Source organism: Hibiscus syriacus, unplaced genomic scaffold (genome assembly GCF_006381635.1).
Source record: "Hibiscus syriacus cultivar Baekdansim isolate YM2019G1 unplaced genomic scaffold, ASM638163v2 tig00110372_pilon, whole genome shotgun sequence".
In the NCBI taxonomy this organism is placed as follows: Eukaryota; Viridiplantae; Streptophyta; class Magnoliopsida; order Malvales; family Malvaceae; genus Hibiscus; species Hibiscus syriacus.
The window spans coordinates 1,521,890-1,544,579 of record NW_024062709.1 but is presented as its reverse complement, the minus strand read 5'-3'; the positions used below and the strand labels follow the sequence as shown (position 1 = coordinate 1,544,579).

The following is a 22,690-nucleotide window of genomic DNA, read 5'->3' as shown; positions in this document are numbered from 1 at the left end:
TTTCTTTTTATGCTTCGAAACCCACATGCACATACACAAACAAGAGAATGAAAGAACGAAAAGGAAAAAATGGAGAATACATTTTGAAATGCTAAAAAAAACCCTTTTTCATATCGATGTAGGGTTTCTCCAGGTGGTTAAATATCCTGAGTGGGTAGCCAATATAGTCCATGTGCCGAATAAATATGAGAAAGTTCGCATGTGCGTAGATTATAGAGATCTCAACTGGGCTAGCCCGAAGGATAATTTCCCTCTGCCTCATATAAATACTTTAGTAGATAACAATGCTCGGCATTCATGGTTCTCTTTTATGGATGGCTTTTCGAGGAACAATAAAAAAATGAACCCCGAGGACATGGAAAAAAACAACATTTGTGCCCATGTGGGGGACTTTTTTATTATAAAGTAATGTCATTTGGGTTGAAAACGCTGGGGCAACTTACTAGAGGGCAATAGTGACTATTTTCCATGATATGATGCACAAAGAAATCGAAGTCTACGTGGATGACATGATTTGAAAAGATCGAGATTTGGGAAAACAAATGATTTGAAGTCGCCATTGTCCTTTGGGTTATGTAGGTCGAATACCTAAAATGCCTTTTAAAATAATTTTCAAGAAAAATCAAGTTAAAAGAAAAAAAAACCAGCCTGCTTTTAACCAGAAATTCATTTTGAAAAGGGTTCGAGAGTCGAATACGCATAGGGAAGTGTGTTTCTGAGGATTGTTCATATAAAAGGAATTCCTTTTAAAAAAAATTGGATCATAAATTAAATATCATTCAGATTTACTATTTTCAAACATGAAGATGACGATTAATTGAGTAGGTACCGATTTCGAGCGTTGTGGGGTGCTCATCCTTCCCCGTGCGTAATCGACACTCGAACCCTTATCAAACCGAATTTTTGGTTAAACGCATACTGGTTTTTGTCTTTTAACTTGATTTTTCTTGAAAATTATTTTAAATGACATTTTTAGGTATTCGACCTATTAACCTAAAGGTCGATGGCGATATATTTTTAAATCAATTTGGTTAGATAGTTTGATCAATTTCATCTCTTAAATCTCATATTTATATTTAAATTTATACTAAGGGATTGATCTGAATTAAGAACAAATATTTTTAAATTATATTTTATTTAAATTTAATCAATACAAATATAAAATTACTAATATAAAATCATATTTTTATCATTTCATTATTTTTAGATAGTAAAAATGTGTAATTAAAACAAATTAATTTTAGGTTCCATCTATATCAAGATCTAACTAATTGAGACTTAGCACAACATTTGTGGAGCTCGTCTCCCATTTATATGTGGTTGGCTTTTTTAAACTTATTTATTGCTTTTAAATTTTATTCATTCAATTTAATTTTTAAATGGTATTTTTATAATTGCTGATATAAAATTCGGAGATCTTTTTATTATATTTTTTAAACATGAACTTTTAATTAATATTTTTTAAAAGAAATTCATATATATATTACTCTCGAGTCAATCACAATATTTTCACCGTAGGATGATTATTATTTATATAATAAATAATATTAGAATCATTTCCATCATTTATTAGTAAATATATGCCTAACTTATTCAACTTTAAAATAAATAAAAATATGGAAATACCTAACTTATTCAATGAATTGTACATATGGACTGCACTGTCGACCATATGGAGCATATAGTAGCTAAAATTGGACTGCTAAAGCCCATGTCACATAGAAAGTAGATGTCTATTTAAGAGTAATCGTTAAATATGACATTTTTTTAGTAATATCAATTTAAGATATCAACTAAAAATTGTTAATCACTTGTTTTGAAGATGATTAACATAATACTATTTTTCTTAAAATATTAAACAACTGTATTACCGTATTATATATGACTTTATCTGAAAATATTATGTCATGGAAGTGATATTTAAAACCACCATCCTACATACATGTTATCATTTCTTTTTACAAACAAGAAGTTAGTTTTGATTTACTCTTCTTATCCTCAACTGGCTGCTGCTTCAACATGTTGTCCAACTCCTCGGCAAACATTTCCATGGCTGGACCAGGCAAATTAAATGGTAATAATGTTCCAGCTTCTCCTTTCTCGCTCTTGTTTGGTAGTATGAAATAGCTTATCAGTCCATAGCTTTTGCTGGCCCTGCAAACACTGCCTTGCCCCATCCGAAATCCACGTCTTCGAATCCCATTTTTGTCAAATCCGATACACTGTATGTACCCATAACATTACAGACAAGTTTTCCAACTGTTGTCATTGCAGCTGGAAAGACAATGGCATTCCCATAATATCCTGATGCCAACGAGCGATTGGATCTATGATTGCATCACACATTTTTGTCAGGGTCGAGATTTAGACCAATGATGAAGGTGTGCAATGCCATAAGCAAGATGAAGGTGGAGGGGAAGGAGTCTAGAAGAACTAAAACTTCATCGGACCAAAAGAAAAAGAAGCGTTGAACCAACTTGCACGAGTTCGAACAACTCAAACACAGAAGTTGAGTAACTCATGAGTGTTCTCCCTCTCTCTCTCTATCAGAACTAATCTAGCATCCTCCTAGAACAAGCCATGCTCGATTGGCAAGGACATATTTATGAAAGAAAAAAATGCTAAAACTTCAGTTCTGCGACTACGGCTCTTCCTCTCCTTCGTTGATTGGGAGCCTTTTCCACAACCAGCACCGGCGGTGCTACAACCGGTTATTTCAAGGTTAGTGGTAAAGAAGTTTTTCAGTGTAATGCTTTGTCGTCTTCGAATAAAATTGAAACTTTAAGTTCCATAGAAGATTTGCATGAGCTTTACAAGTCTTTCTTCCCCAAATCTCTGTCGCTTTTCCACAGAGCATGCCTTTATCTTCGTTTTCTTCAATCGGCTTGTCTAAAGAACAAAAGCAACAACCGAAATAGTCTCACGGTGACTCTGTTACTAGCGTTATTACTGCAGCTAGTCAAAAATCTGCAACAACCAATTCTCATAATTCTCGATCTAAAAGAAGGTAATATAAAAATTAAAAAGTACATGTTTTTGGAAACTCATCTGGGAAATTTCCCAATATTACCCCAATTTTCATTAAAGCTTTGGTTGTTTGTTTCTTTGATGAAACAACAGGGTATTACAGATGTAGCACTTCAGAGGGAGCGAAGAGGAAAGATGAAAAGAGAGGGAAGAAAGAGGAGATTGGACTTTGGGATTGAACGTGTTTTAGAAGAGAAGAAAGGGGTGGTTGTCATGTAGATTAAGTTCCATCACCGCGGTTCTTCCCCTCCGTTCTTTCTCCGCCAACGAAGGTGAAGGAATGGTAAATGATGTTTGGGGTAGGGTTGTAAATGAGACGAGACAGATCGAGAGCTACTCGAGATCGACTCGATCAAACTCGATAAATACTTGAATCGAATGGACTCGACTCGAGCTTGAGCTCGACTCGAGTTCTTAAAGAGCCTAAACGAGCTACTGGATATTCGACTCGAAAAACTCGTGAGCAGCTCGAAAAAATGTTATATTATAATTTTAGATTTTTTAAAATTACATTATTAAAAATATATTAAAAATACATTATTGATAATTATAAAAATTTAAAAATATATTAAAAATTTTATAATACAATTATCCTCAAATTTTAATTAATGTCCTTGCAAGGAACCCTAAATCTTAAACCGTAAATCCTAAATCTTAAACTCTAAATCTTAAACTATAAACCATAAACCCTAAATTATATTATCTCATAAATCGGTACCAAGTCAATTAATTAATATCTGTGTAATAAATTCTAAACCCTAAACCATAAACTATAAACCCTAAAACCTAAAATCTAAATCCGATTATATGATAGAGGTTAAGTTATGCACATGAAGATAACATATAAATTATGCAAAATGATGTTATGTGACTCCTAAATAAATCAATCGCATACTTATACATAACATATCAACATGCAAAATAAATATACACAACTAATTAAAGAAAACAATCCTAAACAATGACTAAATTAAGAGAAATCTAAATGTGAGGACTAATTTAAGCTAAATATACTAACTTTAGAATGATGATTAAATTCACGTAAATATAAAATTAAACTTACAAAATTAAATTAAACAAATGACTTAAATACAAAATGCTCATAAACTATTGGACAATCCATTGGCTCCGGAATGGTATATCATTTAGTGTCGTTGAGAAGTACAGTGCCGTTGAGGACTAGGACTGTGTGGTTGATATCTTGCCATTGCCGTGTCTCTTTTGATTCAGATATTGTTTTTTTGGTCTGTAAAATTGCAAGTTGAGCACTTGTTTAGTGTGACATCTTTGGCCCAAAACTATACGTTAAGGCACCATTTTGATGAACCAGAATCCAACCATATAAGTATACAAGATTCATGAACAATGGTTCAATGTATTTGTGCGATTCGCCTATGATGCATCAAATACGAACTTTTTATTCTATACAAATGATAATAAATAGAAAACAATAGTATGGATGATAACCTTACAATTTATTGGTTTTTAGAACTGAAATGAACCTTCTCTCCTAAGCAATTACAAATGGTGCACTACTTACTACAATTTATATTATATGTAAAAGTGTACATAAAAACACAATAACAAAAGATAATTATTCAACTATATATTTGTCTCTCAAAATCAATCCTTCATCTACTACTTCTCCTTCGAAATACCTGCTTAGGATCCATCACCTTGCTGCCTGAATTGGCTTCCCCTCCCTTTTCTTTTCCTTTCTCAGACTCTCCTCTCACCATTTTGGCCTCCAACCTCTTCTGCATATCTCTTTCACTTGTTTCAGGTACCCTGCTCCTTATCCCCTCATGTTGCAGCTTATTGTTGCACTCTTGTTTTGCTTCAACTTCGGCTTCTGTGGTGCCTGTCTCACTCTGGTTGTTAACTCTGGTTTATGAGTTGTGGCCCTGGAACCACTCTCTTGTTCAAAAAACAAGACTTGGACCATCGTTCTTAATGGTAGTGATCGTGCAAAGAAGGATAAGGATAAATTTCGTCTCATGAGGAGAAAATCAGTGTTGATTATAAAGAAGAAGCCTTTTTACTGCAACCTTGATCTGGAGATGGAGATAGGGACCGGAGTTGAAAGTGGGTGTGAATTTGGACAACCCCATTGTTGTTGCTGAGCTGTTTGAAAGTAGTTCATATCTCACATCGGTGGTTCTTGGGGATAAGGGGTAAAGAGAGTGTATAAAAGGGGATGGGTTTCAACAATTAAAATTTAACCGTCTTCGAGCTTCAAACGAGCTTAAATCTAGCTCAAAGTCGAGCTTGAATCGAGCTTAAAGTCGAGCTTGAATCGAGCTCAAAATCGAGTTTTAATCGAGTTTGAGTCTCGAGTTTCGGTCGAGCTTTTAATTTTTTTTTTTAGTTCGAGCCTTTTCGAGTTCGAGTCGAGCTTGAAAATTTTAGGCTCGCGAGTTTTTGAGTCGAGTCGAGCTTGCATTTAAAGTTTTCGAGTTCGAGTCGAGCTCGGCAATACTCGAACTCGACTCGGCTCGTTTACATGGGTTAGGATTAGGGATGAGATTTGATTTGATTTTAGTTTTTTATTTATATTTTATTTTAAAAACTTATTTGACATTAAATATTAATACTTTTTATTTGTTGTCAATCTGATGTGGATGTTATTATTAAACTATTTCATGTTATTGATGTGGATGTTTATTATTAAACTATTTCATGTTATTGAGTTAACTATTCCATGTTATTGAGTTAACTATTCCACGTCATAACTTCGTTATAAGGTTAATAGTAGAGTGAATAAAATATTTAAATTTGTAAAGTTCAGTAAGTAAAATAGAAAAATTAAAAGTTAGATGAGTAAAATAAGAGAGAATAAAATTAGGTAAGAAACGATCTATAGTGTTTATATTGTAGATGTGCTATAGTGTTTATATTAATAGATAATTTAAAATAATAAAAATTATAGTTTTGTTTTCATAGATTAAATCAGAAAAATATGTGTACATCATTATAGAAAAAAAATTCATATATATATAAAGATGAGAATTACAAAAGTTTAGCTACTGTTATCACTCTGCAACACCTCTTAAGGCTCAGAGTTCGATCGAGTCGAGTCAGAAAATTTCGAGTTATTTGAATTGTCTAGTCTTATTTTACAACTCGAAGTTGACTTCGAGTCGAGTCGATTTTTTGAGTTTGTGTTTAATTTTAATTGTAAATATTTATAATATTATAATATTATTTGATTCTAATTTAAGTGACTTTTTATAACCATATATACAATATATATATATTTCTTCATATTTTTTCACATGATATACATATATCATACAAAGTCCAAGGACTTGAATTAAACTGGAAAATAAATACACTAATTACTAAAAATTTGAGTTATTCGAGTTGCATTTTACAACTCGATTTGAACTTGAATTTTTTTAAAATTAAGTCGAGTTTATGAAATTACAACTCGAATTCAATTCGATTCGAGTTATTTTAATCGAATTAAAAATAATAATTTTTCGAATCGAGTCGCTCACCCCTTCATCAACAACCAATATAGTCTTGCGTATTTAATTAAAAAAGTTTTAAGTTTTTATTTTACGGAATAAGTATAGTATTATTTTATATGTAATTATTATTGACATGATATAATATTATATTAATAAATAAGTTTAAAATAATAAAAAAATATTTTAATTTTAAGAAATTAAATCAAATAAAAATTATAGGTACATAATTATTTTTTTGAAATAATTTAAGTTAGTATATATTCATAATCTTTTTTAGTTAATAATAATGCACACACAACCTAAAAATACAACTACTCAAACTCAGAATCATTAGAGATAATAACACTCCCGTAAACTAAAAAAACATTTGACTGATTCTATATATGCATAATTATAAAAAAATATTTAATTGACCATTTAATCAAAATTTATATAAAGTTTTAAAATTTATCCCTTCTCTTCCTATAAGCCAAGATAATTTTATTCAAACAAAATAAAAGTATAGTACAGCCGGGACCATTAATATTTTAAATAAAAGCAGATATCAAAAGCAAAGACGCGGCATCAATCACCATGCTTTGACCATAGAGACTTTATCCGCACCAACCCTGCTGTTCTTATCCCTCAAATTATCATTTCTTTTACAAAGCGGAAGAAATTAGCTTTGGTTTACTCTTCGTATCATCGATTGGCTGCTGTTTCAACATGTTATCCACTTCCTCTGCAAACCTTTCCATGGCTTGACCGGGCAAACAAATCGATACCAAAGTTCTGGCTTCACCTTTCTTGCTCTTGGTTGGTGTCAAAAAGCTTATCACCCCTACCGCTTTAGCATTCCCAGCAAACGCCGCCTTACCCCATCCAAAATCCAACTCGTCTAGTGAGGCCCTGGTTAGATCCGATATGATGAATGATCCCATAACATTTGGGAAAACGAGTTGCTTACCACCATTCACCATTAAAGCCGCCACGGATTTCATATATTCCTCTGTCAAGCTTGCTTTCGCTTGTTGTACTAATCCCACCGCATACCCTAACGGATTCTCCCGGAGTTTTTTAACTGTTGTTATTGCCGCCGGAAACAGAAAACCGTTCCCGTAATATCCCGGTGGCAATATTGGTGGGTTGAATTTGAAACGCGCGTTAATAATGGACATCATCCGTACCTCTTCGTCGGGGTCGATATTTATGGCAAGGGTTCGACAGCGCCATAAGAAGGCTGTTAAAAGTTCGAACTTGGTGCAACGGCGAACGTGGGGAGGGAGGAGGCTACGGAGGAGTGAAACTTCAGTATGGCCAAAGAAGAAGGAACGATCAACCAGGTTGTCCGAGGGCCAGGGAGTGGCGGTGGAAAGTTCCACTTCGTCGTACTCGTGGTGCTTGAGTGTAACTTGTGGTGGATGTGGGGCATCTAAGAGATGTCTTTCCCAAACCGGTGGGATCAAGTGAGAGGGTTGGCCTCGTGCCATCGCTGCCACGGCAGACATGAACTGTTTTATACCAGGGCCATCCGTCATCACGTGATTGAGACGAGTGGCGTAAATAAACCCACCGCATCTTAGTCGTGTTACCTATTAACCAAACCAATAAACTAATATTAGATAACTGGTTAAAGGGGTTCGCAGGCCACCTAGCCTATTCAAGATTAATGTTTCCGACATCCAAACAATATATATTAAGATAAATTATGTAGGGTAAATTAAATCGTTTTTCACTAAACTTTAATCTCTCTTATTTTATTTATCGTATTTTTAAATTTTTAATTAGCTCACTAAATTTATATATTAAATCATTTTGCTCACTCCTGTTATCTCTCTAAAGATGTGATAACGTGTCATTTTTTAATTATTATTTAATATAAAATAATTAAAAATATAAAGGGTAAATTACATCGTTCCTCGCTAAACTTTACTTTCTCTTCTATTTTGCTCACACAATTATAACATAAAAACATAATGTGGCCAGATGCCATCGCTGGCCACCGTCGACCGCGTAGATGGTGGTTGTTCAATCCCAAATTTCATAGGTCGTTTCGTCTCAACACCTTGAGTTCGAATCCGACCTCCATTTTGTTGGAACTTGCTCTGAAGTCCACGAATTAGATATTGAAAGTGAGGAAGTAGAAACGTTTCATTCAAGATTCACAGATTTTTGGACATTTTCCCATAAAACAATCACCAGATTTGGACTCAGGGGATCGAGACGAATTGACCCATGAATTTTGAGACCGGACGGCCACCATCAACGACGACAAATAATGGCTGGAATGAAAATTGACGTTGTGGTCGGCAGCTGCAATCGGTCACCTTATTTGCAAAGTAAAGAGAAAATGGGGGGAGAGAAGAGGATTCGAAACGACATCGTTTTGATGTATATTTGAGCTTTTTAAAACGATGTCGTTTTGATGCTTGTATCATGTCGTTTTGATGTATATGATTCAATCTGTAGAGTTCAGTGAGCAAATTATAAATATGAAAAGTACGGTGAGTAAAATAAGAAAGAGAGTAAAGTTCATTGAGGAACGGTGTAATTTACCCAATTATATATCTAGTTACTCAATTATTTATATAATTCCGCTTTAATTATTTAATTATTTTTTTAAAATCATATATTAAAGTTTTATTTTTATGTGAACAAAACCAAGTTACGAAAATTATTGGATAGCTAAATACGTATTTTACCCTATATATGAATCGAAAATTTTAGTACCTGAATCAACAACAATGGGCAGTTTATCATCCCTTCAGAGCCAGGAACATCAAAAAGGAGTTGATCAAAGCAAGGAAATGGAGGCCGAAGTTCATCACCAAACTGTTGAAGAGTAACATCAGCCTCGGCCTTTATAAACATCACTCCTTCACCGTTGCAGTCCACAATAAGCTTACCATTAGCCCCTTCCCTTAGTCTACCTGCAAATGGATAATATAACACTAGGGTTTGAGCTAGTGCGGCCTTAATAACATCAGCAGGATCCTTCCCTTCCATGGAAGGATGGTGTCGATAAATATGGATAAACGGAATTTGAAATCGTAAACTCGCTTGATCATCGATATCTGATAACGGTTTTTGTTCACGCGGTGTAGGCTTTGCCGGAGCTACAAGTTCGGGTTCACATCGTCGAACAGTGAATGTGAGAGGAACGACGGAAGGTGTTGCCATTGAAAGAGAATGTGATATGATAGAGAAGAAAAGCTAGTGTTGGAATCATAATCGAATGTTTGTAATGATTTATATAGGAAACCCTAGAGTATGAAATTGAAGTCGTTATTCACGTGAAAAAATTTCAAGAGACTTATATTGATCGGAAGTGGTCACAATATCAAAACTATCAATGTTATTCCAATACGTAACGTAAACTTGATCGATTACGTAACGTAAACTTGATCGATTTATTCTCATGAATTTTTTTTTTTTTTTTGCTAATTAGATTGTTAAACTGTTGAAAGTGTTTAATTTTTTATTAGAAGTTTAATTTAACTCGTTTTTATATATAATTGAAATTTAATATAACAAGTGAATAATTAGATATTTCGTAGAAAAGCATCTATTGTCTTTCTATAAATTATTAAGAAATAATATGCAATTGCATAAAAGAATTCTTTCATATTTTCAGGAGAAATTATTTAATGAACTCTTCTTACAACGTAGGATATAAACTCAACCAATAAAATTATAACATGTCGGCATTATTCTCTTAATCACCATTAAATTTAAGCTTAATTTTTAATCACGTATTTATTTCCATATTAGCATTAAATCTCTGTATCTTCTTCAACCTTTTAACTCCTTTATTCTCTCCCTTGTTAAACCACAATCACCATAGCTACTGCTACTTTGCTTTTTTCCCTCCCTACACTCATCCTCGGCAGCTGAGCTGCTTTTCGTCGTCGGTAGAAACCACGAAGTCGATTTTGTTAAGATGATGAACAAGCTTTCTGGAGACATGTTTTTGTTCCCTGAAGGATTGGTACCCATTAATACAATGCTGATCTAAAAATCCAGCTGTATCCCGATTTCTGCGTTTGGAAGTGCAAATGCAGGAATTGCACCGTTTTTTAAAATTCTTTTTGCAACCAACACTGATGATATTGCATCGGCTAAATCATTCAAAACTGATGTTTCTACCATTCAAGTGCAAATCCTGCTAGGCTCCTTGTTTTATTTATTTTCTTTACTACATCATTCGTGATCTCAACAAATAATATTTATCCATATCATATTTTATATGGTGAGAAGGGCTCGTAACATAATTTCTCTTTTTTCAGAGAAAAATTATATCATTAGACTGAATTACTTTTTTTTTATTCAGATTTCTAAACTCCCTTAATTTGGAGTTAAAAACAGTACTAGAAGCTATTCGATTTCAATTGTTTTTCAATTTTCACAATTTAAAACATTTTTGGTATTTTTATAAACTGGACAAATGAAAATAACTCCTAAATAATTATCTATTTTTTATTTTTATATGAAAAAAGAGATAACGAGGTGCAGACAATTTCCATTCAAACTTGACATGTAAATTTGTCCAAAGGTCAAGTATATGTTGAAGCCCAAAAAACCTTATCTCATGAAACACGTGGCCTAATAATAACCATTCATATTTTTGTCAATTTCCCCGAGTTTGCCTGTTTTTCACGTGTTTATAATTTTTTGATAGAAGATTTTCGAGCGTTTATATAAACAAGGATGAACTGAGGCCCTAGAAATTTAATTTTTTATATTTTATATGAATTATTTAATTTTGTATCTCTTGAGATTTTATAATATTGCACTTCCTAAAGTTTTAATATAATTTTTTTTATGTTTTTACCTCTTTACACAAATTTCTGCATCTATACCTATATATAAACGCCCCTTCTATCAGGCATTGGAATTACGGCCATGAACGTTTTGTGTCGTCCAATTCTATTATTATGAAGTTTGATTCAAAAAAATAAAATTAAGTTGCACTTGATTTGACCGTTTGCGAATTTGAAATTATTAAGCTTGATTAGAGTTTGAAATTTAAAATTGAAATTCGGCTTGAAATCGAACAAATAATTTTAAACATTCTCAAACTTAGATGGATTGAAATTCGAATTTGAACTCTAACCTAAATTTTAAGTACATAAAAAAACTTATATTATATTTAAAAACATATAAATACTAATATAATTATTAAATTAATTTTAAAAAAGACTTTAATATGTTATTGAATGTATTCAATGTATAATAAAATCACATTGATTGCCGTACCAACAGATAGTCGGCCATATTTATACCTTTTTTTCATTCATTTGCTTAAGTTAAATTATATTATATTATATTTAAATCTAATAATGCATTAATAAAAAATGATAATGCAAATATATAATTACTAATATAAAAGTATATTTTTAAAAATTTCAAATGAAAAACTATAATAAAAAAGTTCGACTTAATTTCATTTTTCTATGAAAATATAAATTTAAATTTAATCGGACTCCATACATAAGCATCTCTACTCTTAATTGTGCGGTCTATCTATGCATCCTATGATTGTCGCTCAACAACCGTCCCATGTGAGTTTCATTTAAGCTACCACGAATTGTAGATACGTTGAATTTTAGAGATCCGAATGGAGGGGCGCCCACAATATTTACTACTAAATGTTTCAGGCATTGAAAGGATAGTTGCCGACATATCCATGGTTTCTTAAGAGTGAACGTGTTTGAATTTCTTCCGTTAATTATATATTTTTATTTATAATATTTATTTTATATTGTATAAATTAAATTATTTTTGTAGTTAAAAAATTTATTTTTATTCTTAAAAATATCGAGTTTAAACATCAATTATTGTATCAAAAGTGATTAACGTTTATTGTTAAATGGTTAAGAATATTTAAAATAAAACTATTCTTTATATAAACGAATCTAGAAAACATTTATGAGCTGGGCACATATAAATGTATAAAAAAATATCTAATAACTAATATATTTTTTAATTTAATAATATAATAGCAATTATATATATATAGAAAAATATATTAATTGGAGCAATATATATTAATTTTTTAACATAATTTGTACATGTTTTTATTTAGGGTAAATTTTATATTTGGTCACCCACCTATTATTATGTTTTTTGTCATTCATCTATTATTTTTTTTTTCAAAATCATGTATGATGTTACGCATTGGTTCTATTTTTTTAAAATTATTTTTAATCCTAATGTGGTATTATCTTATGATAACAAACTAACATCAACGTTAATTTTTTTTAAAGACAAATGACCAAAACAAAACCAAAATGTAACTTTAGGTATTATTTAAAATAAATAATAGTTAGATGACTAAAATAAAAATTAAACAATAAGTGGGAGACTAAAGAGTAATTTATTCTATTTTTGGCATAGAGTGGATCATGGCGTAGGTAAGCCTAAATCTAGATATGTCAAGGAGTCTTTGTAAACACCTTAACTTTTATATATATAAATATTCATCTCATTTAAATATTTTATTTTAATAACATAATTTATTCATCTTAAAAAATATTTCTAAATTTATCCATAACCAAAATCCGCGTGGTAAATTGTCGTTTACATATTTAACAGAATACGACCATTAACCATTAGAACATCGCAGTCTAAGGGAATTAATCTTGGTCGACCTTAATCCCTTTAAAAACTAACCATCACGTAGCAGCCACAAAGACCACACGAACCCAAAAAGATACATTGTCTAAGACCCAAGTAATGTTAAATCTCGAGTTTTGTCTATAACTAATATTTCTCATCGATAAAAAATAATATTCCAATATGAACAATTAAAATGAATAATTTCTTTTAAAGAAAGTTAAATTAACTATTTTATTTTTATAATTTCATTTCTTTGATTAAAATATCGATTTTATATTTGAAGCTCTACAGTTTACCAAACATTTATGCATACAACAATTTGCTTTACAAACAATAAGACTTATCATATATTACTCTTCAAGCAATGTCAATGCTCCATCTTTGCCAATACTATACGATAAACTGATTAAGAATAAGGGTTGGATATATAATATTATTCAATAATTGTAACTATTGACAATTCATTTTAAAGTCATTAAGCTTCATAGTCTTCATTCAGTTAACACTATCAATGTCTTAACATGCAGGAAAACATTTATCAATAGAACAACACTGAATGGCATGCATTAGTAGCATCATATGGTGAACAGATCAGTCTACTCCGTGCACTGAATTGGATAGCCTTTCAACATATTATCCAATTCTATCCCAAATCTTTCCATGGCTGTGTTAAGATAGCAATGAAGCTATCTGCAGAAATAGAAAAGTAAACAGTACGAGGAAAAGTAAACATTTGAAAATCATTTCATTAATCATAATCCATTCTTTACAAGGTGAGAGAGCTGGCTATTTATACTAGATCAACATGATAACAAATAAGAGACATCTTGATTAGTCGCGACAATGATAAATTCAATCATGAGAAGAAAAAAGATAGACGAAAATAACGGTCAAACAATTAAAAACGTACCATAGAGACGGGAAATCACGTTATAAAGGCGGGGTTATTAAAAAAAGGATAAACTACACATTTAGCATCTATACTATTATTTTTATTCCGTTTTGGTACCCAAACTTTATTATTTTTTCAAAATCATACATAACATTTAGTTTAGGTTTTAATTTGCTACCCGCCGTTAAAAACTTAATAGAACTATTGACGTGTCATTTTTTTATTTTATCAATGAAGATGTGGCAGTATCTTACGATGACACATCAACATCACCATTAAGTTTTTTACGTTGGAGTACCAAGTGAAACTTAAATTAAACGTTAGATATGATTTTGAAAAAAAAAACATAAACATAACAAAAATAATAGTTTAGATATCAAATGTGTAGTTTACCCTAAAAATTAAAAGACAAAAGAAAAACAAATATGTGATATAAAAAGCAAATGATAAATAACATATATCGGTGATGGAGACCAACATCAAAACTAGTATAATCATATGTTAACTAAGGATGAAAAAAGAGAGGGAGAGATAAACAACTTGTATAGTATTCTAAAGACATAACGATACAATTACTCCTAACGTTTACATAAATAATATTTTATCTTTACTCTTTTTTCTAGAACATTTTAGCTAATGTTGAAGGATAATATTAAAACAGAAATTTGATTTTTGTTATTTTTTTTACTTAGTCCTACTATCAGCTTTGTAACCAAACTGTTTCAGGATAACACCTTCACCTCACCATTGCAATCCACTTCAAACTTGTCATTAGTCGCTTCCCTCAGCCTACCAGTAAATGGATCATAACTTAATTAAAACACATACTACTTTAACATGCAAGGACCTTTATTACTATGATAAACATGCATTAATAACATCATAATACAACACATAGTACTTTAACATCTGGTGAACAGATCACTATAACATCTGGTTTACAGATCACTATAACAGTCTTAAAAACGACACCAAAGACTACTTAACAGAGCATTTGAAATAAAATTTTCTCTACTCTTCTCCGTACATTGAATTGGATAGCCTTTCAACATATTATCCAATTCTGTCTCAAATCTTTCCAAAGCAGAAAATAGTTTTGATTAACTCTTTTTATCCTCCATTGGCTGCTGTTTCAAAATGTCCAATTCATCGGCAAACCTTTCCATGGCTGGAGCTGGCAAACAAATTGGTACCAATGTTCCATCTTCTCCTTTCTTGCTCTTGCTGTTGGGGAAAACGGGTTATTTCCCACACGAACGTAGTTTTAAAATTGACCTAAAATGTCAAGATTAAAACCACCAAAGGTTGCACAACGGATAAACCTGTCAAACTATTGAATATTGAAACACAATGGAAAAGAACCGAATAAAAAACAATAAAGGAGAGAACACACCAAATTTACGAGGTTCGAAAAGAATATCGTCTACTCCTCAGGCACCACACCGGATGATAACTTCACTATATCGCCAATATTACAACAAATGAATTCTTTAGAATTCCCAAAGTGGGAGAATGAAGAATACAAGAGGAAGAGAGAACTTGTTTTTGGGATGATTTCTAATGGAAATACTTAGGCCTATTTATAGTTGAGTTTCAAGAACAATATGTTCAAAGTTTGGCCACCTACCAAAGAATTTTCCAATGTGTACAAGTTAGCCACCAAATATGAAATTCACATGTTCAAAGTTTGGCCACCAACCAAGATGAAATTTCCAATAAGTTGGCCACCAACCAAGATGAAATTTCCAACTTGTCAACTTAATTTCTAGACAAATCTAACAAATCTCCACCTTGGCTTGAAATTACCAAGCCTACTCAACTTCTTCAACTCCCCAAATTTGTAGTGCCTCTAATTGCGCTCACAAGCGCCACACACCCGAAGGTGTTCATACTTTCAGGATGTTAATCAAGTTCAAACAATGATTGAACTTGATTACTGTTACCACCTTGGTCATCATATCTGCAGGATTTTCTGATGTCGCAATTTTCTGAAGTAGAATCTTTCCTTCTTCAAAGATCTCCCGCACAAAGTGATACCTCACGTCGATATGCTTAGTCCTTGAATGGTAGACTTGATTTTTCGCTAAGTGAATAGCGCTCTGACTGTCACAATAGAGACTAATGTGACTTTGAACAACTCCCAAGTCTTCCATAAACCCGTTAAGCCAAATTGTTTCCTTTACAGCCTCTGAAACTGCCATGTATTCTGCCTCTGTAGTAGACAAGGCCACTGTATATTGAATTGTAGACTTCCAACTTACTGGGGCTTTAGCAAGAGTAAACAAATACCCAGTAGTTGATCGACGCTTATCCAAATCACCAGCATAATCGGAATCAACATATCCAACCATACACTGACCAAGTGCTTCATCCTGTTCAAAAACTAAACCAACATCCACGGTTTGTTGGAGATACCGTAGAATCCATTTCACATCTTGCCAATGTCCTTCTCCAGGATCATGCATGTACCTGCTCACAACTCCAACTGCTTGTGAAATGTCAGACGCGTACACACCATTGCATACATCAAGCTCCCAACTGCATTAGCATATGGAACTTTTGCCATATACACTCATTCTTCGTTAGTTTTACGAGATAATTGAGAACTAAGTTTCAAATGAGAAGCCAATGGGATACTTACATGTTTGGTATTTTCATTCATGCCAAAACATTGTAATACCTTTCTCAGATACTGCTTCTGTGTTAAACAAAGTTTCCCTCTCTGTCTATCTCTGCTTATCTCCATACCAAGAATCTTCTTGGCCTTACCTAGATCTTTTATCTCAAACTCTTGATTCAAATGAGCCTTTAATTTGTCTATCTCCTTTTGACTCTTCGAAGCGATCAACATATCGTCAACGTACAAGAGAAGATAAATGAAAGATCCATCTTTGAGCTTTTGCAAATACACACAATGATCATATTTTCTTATAGTATACTTTTACCTCCTCATAAAGCTATCAAATCACTTGTACCACTGCCTCGGAGATTGCTTCAATCCATATAGCGATTTGTTCAGCTTACAAACCCATTTCTCACAACCACCATCTTTGTATCCTTCTGGTTGTGTCATATAGATCTCCTATTCTAAATCACCGTGCAAGAAAGCCGTCTTTACATCAAGTTGAGCTAGCTCCAAATTCAACTGTGCTACCAAGGCCAACAATATTCTAATGGAGGAATGCTTCACAACAGGGGAAAATACTTCATTGTAGTCGATTCCCTCCTTTTGAGCGTAGCCTTTAGCTACCAACCGTGCCTTGTAGCGAACATCTTTCTTGTTATGAGATCCATCTTTCTTTACAAATACCCACTTGCATCCAATGGCTCTTTTACCTTTCAGTAATTGTGCCAGTTTCCAAGTGTCGTTCTTTTGGAGAGATTGCATTTCTTCATCCATGGCACTTTTCCACTTATCACTTTCCAAGCTTTGTATTGCTTCTTGGTAAGTGATAGGGATATCATCATCAACAACTGGAAGAGCATAGGCCACCATATCAACAAATCGAGCAGGTCTACGAATTTCTCTCCTTGGCCTTGTAACTGCAAGTGTTTCTGGCGTCTCCAATGGTTCTTGGGTTTGAACCTCTTCATCTTCTGATTCTTCTATTGGAGTTGAAGAATCAGCTGCATCAATTTCTGGGATCATCATCTGCTGAAACTCCACCTGTTTTGGAGTATGTTCCACCTGCTGCGGAGTACTACTTGTCTGGACAGCTTCACTTGTTACCTTCTTTACTAGGGCAGATTCATCAAAGGTAACATCTCTGCTACAAATTACCTTCTTGGTGTCTAAACACCAAAGACGGAATCCCTTCACTCCATGGGTGATTCCCATAAAGAGAGCCTTCTTTTCTCTCGGATCAAGCTTGGATTCCTTCACATGATAATATGCAGTGGATCCAAATACATGTAAGGAATCATAATCAGTAGCAGGTTTTCCAGACCATACCTCCAATGGTGTTTTTCCTCCTATCGCTGATGACGGCAGACGATTAATGAGCTGGCCAGCATATATCACAGCCTCAGCCCAAAATGCCTTGCCTAACCCAGCATTAGACAACATACATCGAACTTTCTCCAATAGTGTTCGATTCATACGCTCTGCCACCCCATTCTGTTGTGGTGTATGTCTAACAGTGAAGTGTCGAACAATACCATACTCATGGCAAACGTCAAAGAATGGGTCACTTTTATATTCCCCTCCATTGTCCGTCCTAAGACGTTTGATCTTTCTACCAGTCTGGTTCTCGATCATATTTTTCCATTTCAGGAAAATTTGAAGAACTTCATCTTTAGACTTCATCGGATACACCCAAACTCTTCTGGAAAAGTCATCTACAAAAGTTACAAAATAATGGTTTCCTCCCAAAACGATGTCTTTGAAGGACCCCATACATCTGAGTGAATATAATCTATAATACCTTTTGTATTATGTATAGTGGTGCCAAACTTCACTCTCTTCTGCTTTCCCAGAACACAATGCTCGCAAAAGTTCAATTTGCAAGCCTTTGCACCTTTCAACAATCCTTTCTTTGCCAGGATTTGCAAGGATTTCTCTCCAGCATGTTCCAACCGCATATGCCACAACTGGGTTGCGTCCAAATCATCACCTCCGGAAGCTGCTGCAACTGCTCCAATAATTGTACTACCTTGGTAGTAATACAAATTATTTTTCCTGATGCCCTTCATCATCACAAGTGTGCCATATGTGACTTTTAAAACTCCATCTCTCATAGTGACTACTGAGCCTTTAGATTCTAAGGCTCCCAACGAGATGAGATTTTTCTTCAAACTGGGCACGTATTGGACATCCGTCAGAACTCTGGTTGATCCATCTTGATTCTTCAATCGAATTGAACCTATCCCAACAGTTTTACAGGCATTATCATTGCCCATATAAACAACTCCTGCATTTAGTTCCACTAAATCGGAGAACCACTCCCGATTAGGGGACATATGATAGGTGCAACCCGAATCTAATATCCACTCATCGGAATGGAATGTTGTTGATGAAGCAACCAATGATATGTCAGAGTCATGTGCATCATGCTCTGCAACACATGCATCTGGAGCGGGTTTTTCTTTCTTCTTCAGCTTCGGACAATCTTTCTTCCAATGGCCTTTCTCATGACAAAAGGCACATTCATCTTTTCCCAGTTTGGACTTCGACTTTGATCTCCTTCTCCACTTTGGCTTTTGACTTTTCGAGCGACATCTTGCCACCATGGCCTCTGCTACTTCGTACTTGCTCTCCTTCTTGGTTTTCTTCCTGAGTTCATAACTATACAAAGCAGCAGTTACATCTTTAAGGGTGACATTATCCTTACCATGAAGTAACGTTGTCTCAAGGTGCTCAAATTCATCTGGAAGAGATGACAACAACATCAAAGCCAAATCTTCATCTTTGAAGGTTTCATCCATGCCCAATAAGTCTTCCACTAGCTCATTGAACGCAGTGATGTGCTCATTCATACTGGTGCTTGGTTGATAATCAAATCTGAACAATCTTTTCTTCATGTAGAGACGATTCTGAGAGCTTTTCTTCAGGATTTTTTCCTCCAAAGCTTTCCATATCTTACTTGCAGAAGTCTCGTTCTTGTAGCCATACTTCTGCTCCCTGGAAAGACAAGATCGAATCGTGTTGCACGCCAATTGTTCCCCATTCTTTCTCCTCCATATATTAGGGCTTTTCTTCCTCAATGGCGATGTCTAGACCTTATTGAAATAAAGCGTCTAACACCTCGCCTTGCCACATGCCAAAATGGCCGGATCCATCGAACAACTCCACCGAGAAATTTGCATTTGACATCACCCTCCTCACCGGTCCAGATGAAGAGCTTGATGTCTCAACTGATCCGTATTTTGGCATTTTAATTCTAACGAACAATATTCAATATCACGAACTGTATCTTTTCAACAACGGAACCACTAGGATAACCTCAACCGAAGCTCTGATGCCAATTGTTGGGGAAAACGGGTTATTTCTCACACGAACGTAGTTTTAAAATTGACCTAAAATGTCAAGATTAAAACCACCAAAGGTTTCACAGCGGATAAACCTGTCAAACTATTGAATAATGAAACACAATGGAAAAGAACCGAATAAAAACAATAAAGGAGAGAACACACCAAATTTACGAGGTTAAAAAAAATATCGTCTACTCCTCGGGCACCACACCGGATGATAAATTCACTATATCGCCAATATTACAACAAATGGAATTCTTTAGAATTCCCAAAGTGGGAGAATGAAGAATACAAGAGGAAGAGAGAACTTGTTTTTGGGATGATTTCTAATGGAAATACTTAGGCCTATTTATAGTTGAGTTTCAAGAACAATATGTTCAAAGTTTGGCCACCTACCAAAGAATTTTCCAATGTGTACAAGTTAGCCACCAAATATGAAATTTACATGTTCAAAGTTTGGCCACCAACCAAGATGAAATTTCCAATAAGTTGGCCACCAACCAAGATGAAATTTCCAACTTGTCAACTTAATTTCTAGACAAATCTAACACTTGCTTTCTATGAAAAAGCTTATAACTCCAAGAGCTTTTGCTGGCCCTGCAAACACTGCCTTACCCCATCCAAAATCGACCTCTTCGTATCCCATTTTCGTTAAATCTGATATGATGTATGAACCCATAACGTTAGGTAAGTGGAGCTGTTTACCCCGACTCACCATTAAAGCTGCCACTGATTTCGGGTATTCCATTTTCGTGTTTGCTTTGACTTGCTTCACTAGTTCCACTGCATACCCTAGTGGGTTACGGACAAGTTTTCCAACTGTTGTGATTTCAGAGGGAAAGACGAAGGCATTCCCATAATATCCTGACGGCAATGAGGGATTGGATCTAGGACGTAAGTTTGCAGCGCATAGCATGCGGACCTTTTCGTCAGGGTCGAGATTTAGAGCAATGGTTCGACAACGCCATAAGCAAGCTGTTAGGAGTTCGAACTTTGTGAAATTGTGAAGGTGGGTTGGGAGGAGCATACGAAGAACTGAAACTTCATCGGGGCCAAAGAAAAAGGAACGTTGAACCAAGTTGTCCGATGGCCAGGTGGCGGCGGCGGTGGCTTCCACTTCATCATACTCGTGATGCTTGAATGTAACTAGTGGTGGATCTTCAGCATCGAAGAGATGTTTTTCCCAAACTGATGAGATCGAGCAAGAGCTTGCGCCTCGTGCTATTTCGCCCATATCGAACATGAATTGTTTTATACCGGTACCATCACATATTACATGATTAAACCGGATTGCAAAGATGAAACTACCACATTTTAAACGTGTTACCTGTTAAGAGAATTATTTCACACTTAAATTTGGACTTGTTCATCTTAACTTGTACTAGTAAATATGAATTCAAAATGATGAACGATAAACTATTTATTACCTGTATTAACAACAATGGGTAATTTAACGTCTCATCAGAACCTGGAACATTATAAAGGAGTTCATCAAAGAAAGGAAATGGAGGGTGAAGTGCAGCACCAAATTGTTCAACTGTAAGATCGGCATCCGCCTCTATAAACAACACACCCTCACCAGTGCAATCCACTATAAGCTTACCATTAACCCCTTCCCTTAGTCTACCAGCAAACGGATAATAAAATACTAGGGTTTTTTTGGAGCGCCTCCTAATAATCTTAACTGGGTCTTTTCCTTGCATGGCAGGATCAAACCTATAAAATTGGTTATACGGAACTTGGAACCGAAGGCTTTGTTGATCGTCGATGTCAGATAATAACTTACGTTCATGTGGCGAGGGCTTAGCCGGAGTGACAAACTTCGCTTTGCATCGTCGGACAGCAAATGCGGAAGGTATTTCAGAATCTATTGCCATTGTATTTGAATATACCTATGGGGATGGCAATCCTTTGCGGAAGTATTTATAATTCAAAACTTTACTATTTACAAATTTTAGGTGGCCGTCACGTGTACCTCTTATTTGTTTCTTGTTTACTTCTTCTATTCTTTATTTGTATCTTATATTGAATATATACATAGCTTTAACAAGCATATCTTACCAAAAGAAATGATAAAACTATACTTCAAAGGTAATTGACATATTTGACTGATTTATTTGAATAAATGTAAAAAAATAAGACATATAAGAGTAAAAATAAGAAATAAGTGATATTATTTATTAAATTTTTTAATAGTACATTTTGAATAGAATACTTTTTAAAACCAAAACAGTAGAAATTATTTGATAGACCAGGCTGACCAAGTCATCCATGATTTAGTGAATGAGAGTCACAATCTTAAAATAACTTCCAAATAACTACTCATTTCTTATTTACATATAGAAAATGGTGAAGATTTGACTTAAAAATAATAATATAGATAAATATTATTAATTGAGATTAAGAATAATGGAGTGAGCCCAAACATCTAATAATTGTTTCTAAAAGAGACTTTTAACGGTAGACCAGCGGCCATGTTTCGCGTGGAGGACGAAAAGAGAAGCGATTGTTATGTTGCACCGCAATATATGGAGAAAGAGTAAATGCACGAGAAAGAAACAAAATCGTGTATTGAAAGGGTTACAAATTTCATAATTATATGCAATATTTAAATAAATTTTAATTATTAAAATTTACTTCATCTATATTATGGATGAAACACATTCTATATAAACAATACTTTTATAATTTAATTTGATTAAAATTATTTTTTAATACTACAAAGAAAATA

At 33.9% G+C, this 22,690-nt stretch overlaps 2 protein-coding genes across 2 annotated transcripts; both read right to left on the bottom strand.

The window, feature by feature from the left end:
• Positions 1 to 7,017: 7,017 nt before the first annotated feature.
• LOC120121469 (benzyl alcohol O-benzoyltransferase-like) lies at positions 7,018 to 9,689 on the bottom strand. Its single transcript, XM_039140820.1, has 2 exons — positions 9,210 to 9,689; positions 7,018 to 8,071 (listed from the first exon to the last, which is right to left on the bottom strand). Exons 1-2 carry the CDS (start codon positions 9,657 to 9,659, stop codon positions 7,142 to 7,144), a joined length of 1,380 nt encoding a protein of 459 aa, XP_038996751.1. The 5' UTR covers positions 9,660 to 9,689; the 3' UTR covers positions 7,018 to 7,141.
• A 5,375-nt stretch (positions 9,690 to 15,064) lies between these two features.
• Positions 15,065 to 21,836, bottom strand: LOC120121392 (benzyl alcohol O-benzoyltransferase-like). The gene is made up of 3 exons (XM_039140749.1): positions 21,387 to 21,836; positions 20,511 to 21,286; positions 15,065 to 15,207 (listed from the first exon to the last, which is right to left on the bottom strand). Exons 1-3 carry the CDS (start codon positions 21,834 to 21,836, stop codon positions 15,090 to 15,092), a joined length of 1,344 nt encoding a protein of 447 aa, XP_038996680.1. The 3' UTR covers positions 15,065 to 15,089.
• Positions 21,837 to 22,690: the final 854 nt, after the last annotated feature.